General features: G+C 48.7%; 1 protein-coding gene across 1 annotated transcript in view; it reads right to left on the reverse strand.

The window, feature by feature from the left end:
- Window positions 1–8,817, reverse strand: part of Sptbn4 (spectrin beta, non-erythrocytic 4) — a 92,745-nt gene that overhangs the window by 55,134 nt on the left and 28,794 nt on the right. The window contains exons 8-13 of the mRNA XM_029479955.1: window positions 8,314–8,426; window positions 7,909–8,096; window positions 7,715–7,832; window positions 7,310–7,468; window positions 6,050–6,352; window positions 4,064–4,214 (exon numbers count right to left, since the gene is read on the reverse strand). Of these exons, the coding sequence (XP_029335815.1) occupies window positions 4,064–4,214; window positions 6,050–6,352; window positions 7,310–7,468; window positions 7,715–7,832; window positions 7,909–8,096; window positions 8,314–8,426 (1,032 nt within the window). The remainder of the gene's footprint in view (window positions 1–4,063; window positions 4,215–6,049; window positions 6,353–7,309; window positions 7,469–7,714; window positions 7,833–7,908; window positions 8,097–8,313; window positions 8,427–8,817) is intronic.

Raw genomic sequence — 8,817 nt, forward strand, 5'->3', positions numbered from 1 at the left:
CCTTTCCCTTTCCCTTTCCTTTTCTCTTTCCCTTTCCCTTTCTTTTCTTGAGATAGGTAGTCAAGTACCTCCAAATGCATTGAACTCTGTTTAGCCAAAGATGACCTTAAACTCCTGCCTCCTGAATTTATCTTCCAGCTGCAAGTTTTACAGTCAGTTGTTCACCAACACAATGTTTGTGCTGATACAAAGGACTGAATCCAGAGATTCCCACACCATAGGCTAGAATCTACCTAATTAGCCTCATCCCCAGCCCAAATTTACTCTAGGAGGTAGCAATGTCCCGGGAAGAATGAGAAATTCCCCTGTCATCTTGCAAGCTCTGTGGTCTGAGCTTCAGTTTTCTCATGAAAGAAAGAAAGAAAGAAAGAAAGAAAGAAAGAAAGAAAGAAAGAAAGAAAGAAAGAAAGAAAGAAGAAAAGGCTTCCAGCATTCAGGCCTAGCTGACCAGCATCAGACAGCTCAAGAAACACCATCAGATAAGACCATTCATGCCAACAGTGTAGTAGAACAAAACCAAGCCAACTCCTAAGCATCTCTGTGTACCAACCAAAACATGGTGGGTGTGCAAACCACAGTAACCCCTCCCCACATCCCAGCCAATGCAAATAACCACTTTTGTTAACTGCAAAAGCCTCCACCTGCTATTCCTATATAGGTAAGAATGATTAAGACGCCAGTCACCATGGGGCTAGAGAGACTTCTCAGTAGTCGAGAGCACTTGCTGCAGAAAACCCTGGCTCAATGCTACCCGACACCTAATTGATAGCTCACTACCATCCATAATCCCAGTGTGAGGGGATCTGATGCCTTTCTTCTGACTTCTAAGGGCACCAGGCATGTATGAGATGCACATACATACATGCCAGCAAACACTCATACACATAGATAAATCTATAAAAAAAATTAAAGTTGTTTAGTCATTTACATCCCTTGTGCTGGTTAATCTTTAAAAGACAAACCTAGGTTTCCTATGAGGGTATTTCAGAGATGTCAGCTGAGGGGGGAAGGCCTACTGTATGCATGTTATTGTGTAAAGATCATCCTTGTATTATTCAAATGCTGGTTTCTGTGCCTCCATATCTGGTTGCAATCCTTATTCTAAGAATTTCTGGGCTGGTGAGATGGCTCAGTGGGTAAGAGCACCCGACTGCTCTTCCAAAGGTCCAGAGTTCAAATCCCAGCAACCACATGGTGGCTCACAACCATCCGCAACGAGATCTGGCGCCCTCTTCTGGAATGTCTGAAGACAGCTACAGTGTACTTACATATAATAAATAAATGTGTACTTACATATAATAAATAAATAAATCTTTAAAAAAAAAAAAGAATTTCTGTCTCAATGTGGTATAAACATTGCTCCTCAATTATTCCATGATTGGTCAGTAAAGCTAGCTGATTAGCCAATGATTGAGCAGGGGGAGAATAAGGCTGGACTTCCTCCTAGGCGGGATGGGGGGTGGGGAGGATTTAGCCAGAGGGATCTTCATCCACAGGGAGAGAGTCCATGAGACACCATGGAGAAACAGCTGGAGCAGAGAAAGCCATAAAATGCAAGGATCTTGGGGGTTTGGGCTGGGAGGCAGCCAGATGATCATAGAGGATTAAAATAGGTTAATACTGCTCAGTTGTTGTGCCTTAAAGTTTGTTAAATAAAAATATAGTCCAGTCTCAATTATTCAGGAGCTAGCTGGGTTGCAAGAGAAACTGCAACACTTATTAAAAAGCCACTAAGAGCCTACCCTGAATGTCGGGTGACATCATCCCAAGGATGGGCGGGACTGAATGAGAAGGATGCAGGGAGCAGGGCCCTGACCTTCATCTCTCTCTGCTTCCTCACTGCAACCTAGTGTGGCCAGCTTCCCTCCTGCTGCCATGCTTTCCACGCCACAGTGGACTGCACTCTCAATTCCTGCGTCCTGAATTTGCTTATCAGGCATCTTGTCATAGAAAAACACACTTCACAGAATCATGCCCAGGTCACCTAACCCAAGTCCAAATCCTATGAAAAAAAAAAAAAAAAAAAAAAAAAATTATGGGGCTGGGGAGATGACTCGGTAGGTAAGAGCACCTAGCTGCTCCTGCAATGGACCCAGATTCCGTTCCCAGCACCCACATGGAAATTTAGAAAGAGGAAAGATTGAGCAAAAATATGAGGGGAAAGAAAAAAAAAAAAAAAAAAAAAAAAAACATTATGGGGCTGGAACTGGAGTTCAATGGAATGGCAGAGTATGCAAAGGTCAGGCTTCCTCCTTTAGGATCCCAAACCCAGACTTCTGTCAATACTGTGAGATAGCTCTTGGTCATCTCTGCTTTCAAACATCCAATAAGTCCCATTAGAAGGATCCCTACAGAGGGATTCCTGATGAAATTTGGCGGGAGGGCAGTGACCCCAGCATTGTGTGGGTTTTGCCTGTCAGCATCCACACTCTGCTTTGGTGTCCAACCCTCCTGATTTTCTTAGTCCTGTCTGCACAGTAGGCTGACCCACTCTTGGTCCTGAAGTGGGCGTGGCACATCGGTATGGCCAATTAGATCCTGGATGACTGAGAATCATCAATGGGGCAGAACATGTAGGGACCACAACCTGCTTTCTTCTTCTGTCATTAGTATTGGGAGAAAGGGAACTGTCTCCTGGTCTGTAAGGCTGGGGTGTAGACATGAGTCTGTATGATTCCATACTATGCCATATAGGGAGGGACTGCCTGACACTGTACACAAACACAGACTGTAGAAGCAGTCTGAGGAGCATCAGGAAATCCCTCCTGGATGCAGCCTGGCCTGAAGTCACAGCACCACTTCCTCGCCATTTTGATTGCACTTGCCAATCAATTCCTCTTGATTCCTTTTAAAAACAGACAAGGTCTCATGTAGCGTAGGCTGACACTGAACTTCCTGTGCTGGCAAGGCAAGCCTTTAACTCCTGATCCTTCTGTCTTCCTTTCCTGGATACTGGGATCACAGACACCATTACCACCTAACATCGCCTTTCATTCTCTTTTCTTTCTTCCTTTTTTCTTTTGTCAATACAACAAGGTCTCGTGTAGCCCAGGATGGCCTCAAACTTACAGCAATCCCCCTGCCTCAGTGTTCCAAGTGCTGTGTATGCAGGTCTGCACCTCCTCCTCTGCCTTCCCCTAGATTCTTTAAGCCAATTGGGTTGAGTATCTACAGCTTGTTGCTGAACAGCTCTTGATCATATATTGTTTTACATGACGTATGTTATAGTTATATGTTAGGGATAGGAAATGTTAGGGCATTAAACGTGATAGGTTTGTGCTCTACACTGAGCCACGCCCCCAGCCCCTCACTGGGGGATTCTAGGCAGTGGTTCTACCACTGAACCACGCCCCCAGCCCCTCCCTGGGGGATTCTAGGCAGGGGCTCTACCACTGAGCCACGCCCCCAGCCCCTCACTGGGGGATTCTAGGCAGGGACTCTACCACTGAGCCACACCCCTAGTCCCACAGTCAAGCCCTCTGTACCTGAGCTACATCCCCAGCCCTGCACATTTGATGTTGCTGTTTTAAGATGTTAACTGAGATTAAGATGTGAAAGGTGAGCCGGGCAGTGGTGGCGCATGCCTTTAATCCGAGCTCTTGGGAAGCAGAGGCAGGTGGATTTCTGAGTTCGCGGCCAGCCTGGTCTACAGAGTGAGTTCCAGGACTGCCAGGGCTACACAGAGAAACCCTGTCTCGAAAAACAAAAACAAAAACAAACAAACAAAAATGTGAAAGGCATTGCACATTAATATTCAAAACAAGCGAGAGGTATTCCTGTATAATCTCAAAGCAGGACAACATTAGGTGGTCTCTTCCTAATTAAGTAGAAGCCTAGACTGAACTTAGACGCCTCCAAAAACAAGGACTTCCTACCATTCTTCCTTCCTTCCATTCATCCTCCCTTCCTCCTTCCTTCCATTCATCCTCCCTTCTATTCTTCCTTTCTTTCTTCCTCCATTCTCTCTTCCTTCCATCCTCCTTTCTTTCCATCCCTCTCACGAGCCCTCTTTGCCTCTCATGCATCCACCATGAGACTCACCGCCTCCATTCTCCAGACTCACCCTGTAGCTGGGAGAATCTCAGGGCTGCAGCATTGAGGGCCTCCACTCGCTCACTCTGGGCTGCGATGTCCCCCTCCAGCAGCCCGTGCTTCTGCAGCAGGTCATCGGCCTCCACCAGATGCTGCCCACATTCCCGAGACAGCAGCTGAGTCTGTCAAGAGACAGTGAGCTGGGCATTGTCCGGGGCCACTTACCTCTCCCCACCCCACACCAGCCTTTGCTGCAGGACACAGCTGTCATCTGTCACGGTCTCCCTGTGCCCATCACCCTGCATCTCTGTGTCTCCCAGAATGTTCCCAACTCTCAGGATCTCCACAGTTTTATCATATCCCCCCTTTCCCTCACTCTATCCTATCTTCCCTCTTTCCCCCTTTCTCCTCCTGCCTTTTAATCATTTTCCTTCCCTACTTTTCTCTCCCCCCTCTCTCCCTCTCCCCTTCTCCCCTCTCTCCTTTCTCCCCCCTCTCCTGTCCATCAATCTCTGGTAGATATCTCTTTTTTGGGGAGGGGGGCGGTTGAGACAGGATTTCTCCTTATAGCCCTGGCTGTCCTAGAACTCACTCTGCAGATCAGGCTGGCCTCAAACTCAGAAATCCCCCAGATATCTCTTTTCTAAAGTGATCTACCCAGGTGTTTTCCCTGTAGCCAGAGATTTGCATTTCTCCTTTAAAAAGTGTGTGTAAGCGTGAATGTGTGTGTTTGAGTGTATGTGTGAGTGTGGGAGTACATGTGTAAGTGATTGTGTATGAATGAGTGTATTAGTGTGTGTGTGTGTCTGTGTGTGAGTATTTGAGTGTATGTATGAGTTTGTGTGAATGTGTGTGTGTCAGTGTATGTGTGTGAGTGCATGTGTGTGGATGTGTGTGTATATGAGTGAGTGTATGAATGTATTAGTGTATATGTGTGTGTTGTATGAATGTGAGTATGAGTGTGTATGTGTTTAACTCTGTGTGAGTATATGTATGTGTGTGAGCGTGTGTGAATGATTGTGCATCAGTGTGTGAGTGTAGGTATGTGAGTGTGGGAATGTGTGTATGAGTGAGTATGGGGTTGCATGTGAGAGTGTGTATGTATGGGTGTGTATGAGTGAGTATGTACAGTGTACATGTCTGGGTGTGTGAGTGTGCGTGAGTGTGTGTGAGTGTATATGAGTGTGTTGTATGAGTATGTGTATGAATGTGTGTGAATGTGTATCAGTCTATTGGGTGAGTGTATGTGAAGGGTGCATGTGTGTGAGTGTGTGTGTGAAAGAGTATGCATGCATGCTCATATGTATATGCATGTGTGCGAGTGTGTGTGCGCATGTGTGGGGGGCACTCATGCCAAAGCATGTGTGTGAAGGTCAAAGGTCAGCTCTGTGAAGTTATGTGTCCCTTCCACGTGAGTTCCGGGGCTTTCAGAGCAAGTGATGGTGACCTTGCCTACTGTGCCATCTCACCTGCCCTGCCTTCCTTTTCATTACCTTTGTTTAATTATTTACTGTGTGTGCATAGGCACACACGTGCTCATTTTCGTGATCTCAGAGGACAGTTTGGGGGAGTGTCCTCTCTCCTCCTACCATGTGAGTCCTGGAGATTGAAGTCAGGTCACCCGGCTTGATAGAAAACACTTTACCTGCTGAGACATCCTGATGGACTGTTTTTTTTTTTTTTTTTAAAGACAGGGTCTCATAAAGCTCAGGCTAGATTTGAACTCTCGATGTAGCTGATGATGTCCTTGAACTCCAGATCCTCCTCCCTCTAACTCCTGAGTGCTAGGATTACTGGTGTGCACGACCATCCTCAGTTTTGTGTGCAGCTGGAAGTGCAACCCAGGGCAGGCAAGCACTGTACCAAGGGAGCTACATCTCCGTTTACCCGAGGCTTCCTCTTTATCTCTCTGTCTCTTCCCCCTACATCTCCACCTCCTTGTCAACCCATAATCTGCATCCCTGTCCCCCAAACACCTGACCCCCCTGCACTCTGAGGCCCCTCATCTGGTCCTCACCTGCATCTCCTCCATCCAGTCCACCATGTAGACCATCTCCTGGAAGACCTTCTGCAGGGCCAGATTCTGCTCAAGCCGGGTCCGCCGGGCACCTACCAGCCCAGTCAGCAGGGCCCACTGGCGAAGGACACTGTCACGCTGGGCAGCCACCCGCCGGGCATCATAGTAGCCTTCAGCTGCCAACGCCTGGGCTAACTCCGCCACACCCTGAACCCGCTCCTCATAGGCTGCAATGTCTGCCTCAATGGCTTCGTGCTTCTTCATGGCTGCCTCCACTGCCGGCAGCTCATATCCGAAGTTGTCCTGGGCAGTTGCAGGCCACAGACACTTACCATGCTGCCTCAGCAAGTCCTCCTGATGCTTTGATCCCAAATGACCCTAGAAACTCTCCCCTCATCATCAGAGAGCAAGCCTACAGTGTCCTTTACCCTAGACACCAGTCCCACTTCCCCAGTTATCTTAAACATCACTCCACCTTTCCCTGTTAGCCTGGAGACCAACCTCATCCTCCCTGGTTATCCTGGAAACCCGTCGCACCTGTTACCTTAGAGACTAGCTTCACCCTATCCAGTTACCTTAGAAACCAGTCTCATCTTCCCTTGTTACCTTGGAGACTGGTTCCACCCACCTCCAATTACCCTAGCAATCAATCCCGCCTTCTCCTACACCTCGGAAACCAGACCCATCATAGTTTCTCCAGACAACAGAACACCTTTTCTAGTTGCCCTGGAGACCAACCCCCATCCTCCCTTGTTACTCTAGAAACCATCCCACCTTCTCCAGTTTCTCTGGAGACCAGTCTTACTCCCCTCCGTTAGATCTCTCCACCTGTCAGCCTGGTACCCAGAAAACAGTCCCAGCTCTGCATTTGCCCTGGAGACTGGGGACCAGATTTGTTGCTTAGGGGACCAATTCTATCTTCCTGTGTTACCCTGGACACCAGATACAGTCTCCATCCTCACTTCACTTAAGGAGGAGACTATTCCCCTGCTACTCTAGAGACCAACTTCACTTTTCTGTTAGCTCAAAACTTAGACCCATTTCCCTTATCGTCTTCCATCATTTAAAAAATTAAACCAACCCTCTGTGGTACATAGCCTCCATTTTGAGCCTCAGTACAATGAGAGCTTCTCACTCCCACCCCCACCCCCCAACCCCCACCCTCACACCCTTACCCCACCCCCATCCTCCCACCTCACATTCCCATCCCCCCACCCCTCACCGCCTCACCCCCTACCCTGGCCAAGCCCAGCCGTGTACCTGGGAGACCAGGCGCTGGTTCTCATTTAGCCAGCTCTCCCTCATGGCCACCTTGTGGTCAAATCTTTGAGCCAAGAGTTCCAACTTCTCCTGCCGGATGAGCTCCGCTCTGAGGGCCGCCTCTCGCTCATGCTCTGCCTTCTCCAGCTCACCCCACGCCTGGAGGAAGACAAGAGGAGGTACTTGGATTTCAGCAACTGTCCCCTGTTTAATGATCCTGGCTTTCCTGTCTGAGACCACTCATGGCATATATGACACCTTCAAGCAAATTAGGAAAAAACAAAACGCTGCCTCTTCATAAGTCTACCACTGGAAGACTATCAGAATAAACATTCAGTCCGTGCTTCTATAACGGGAACCTATACAATGCCATCTTGTCTCTCCCCTGTCCCCAGCCTCCCTCACCTTGTCTATATCCCAGATGCCGCAGCCTTCTCGAGGCACAAAGAGGCGCCGGTTGTGGGCGCGCAGTTTGCTTTGGATGCTGAACAGTAGCACCTCCAGGTTCCCCTTCTCCTGAAACCTGAGAAGACATGAGTTCAGGGTTCCCCCGTCTCCCACGTCCGTCACCACCCCTCCAATACTGGGCCGAGTCTCACTTGACGGGCTTCTCCAGCGTACAGTAAGCCGTGAAGGCCTGCAGCTGCTGCTGCACCCCACTCAGGGAGTTGGCAAACTTTTGGTTGCTGATGAGGTCCACGGTGCGATGGATCCAGGCCAGCAGCTCCGCCGCCAGCTCCTCATAGCGCTCTATGATCTTGTCCACCTCCAACACCTGGTCCAGGACCTGACCCAGCACAAAAACAAAAACCGGAGAGTCACCTTCATTGTGCACGGGAGAAATCTCCAAGTCCAAGGTGTGGGGGGGTCTGGTTCCGATGTAAAGGCGGGTGGGGTGAGAGGACCGCACAGGCGGCCCTGGGTAGCGGTATAGATAGAGATTTATCTCCTAGACCCGTGATTCCTAAGGTCTCCACCCTCCCCACTCCTAGGCTCCCTCCTACCTTTCCAATCCGCTTTCCCTCCACAGCCAGCGCCTTCATCTTGGAGAAGTAGTGGTAGAAGGAGACCACATAGGTGATGATAGACTTCTCATCTGGAGCCTCCATGTTCACATCTGGAAGGGGAAGGGGTTCAAGGAGCACGGTGGAGACTATCTGCGTGACCTTAGGCAAAGCAACCTCTCTCCTCCTCAAGTGCTGGGGTTCTCTTGTCTTTTCTTTTCTTTTTTTTTTATTAAAAAGTTGGTTTTTTTGGTTTTTGGGTTTTTTTTTTTTTACCATTTCCTGTTTACATGTTCTGTCTACATATGTCTGTGCACCGTGTTCATGCAGTGCTACTAGAGGTCAGAAGAGGGCGCCAGATCCCCTGGAGCTGCAGTTAGAGACTGCGACTGTGAGCTGCCCTGTGGGTGCTGGGAACTGAACCCCAGATCCTCCCCAAGAGCGAACCCTCTCTATCTTCCTGGTTTTCTGTTTCTATTTCTTTTCCTTTTCCTTTTTCTTTCT

This window comes from Mus caroli, chromosome 7, assembly GCF_900094665.2.
Source record: "Mus caroli chromosome 7, CAROLI_EIJ_v1.1, whole genome shotgun sequence".
Lineage (NCBI taxonomy): Eukaryota > Metazoa > Chordata > Mammalia > Rodentia > Muridae > Mus > Mus caroli.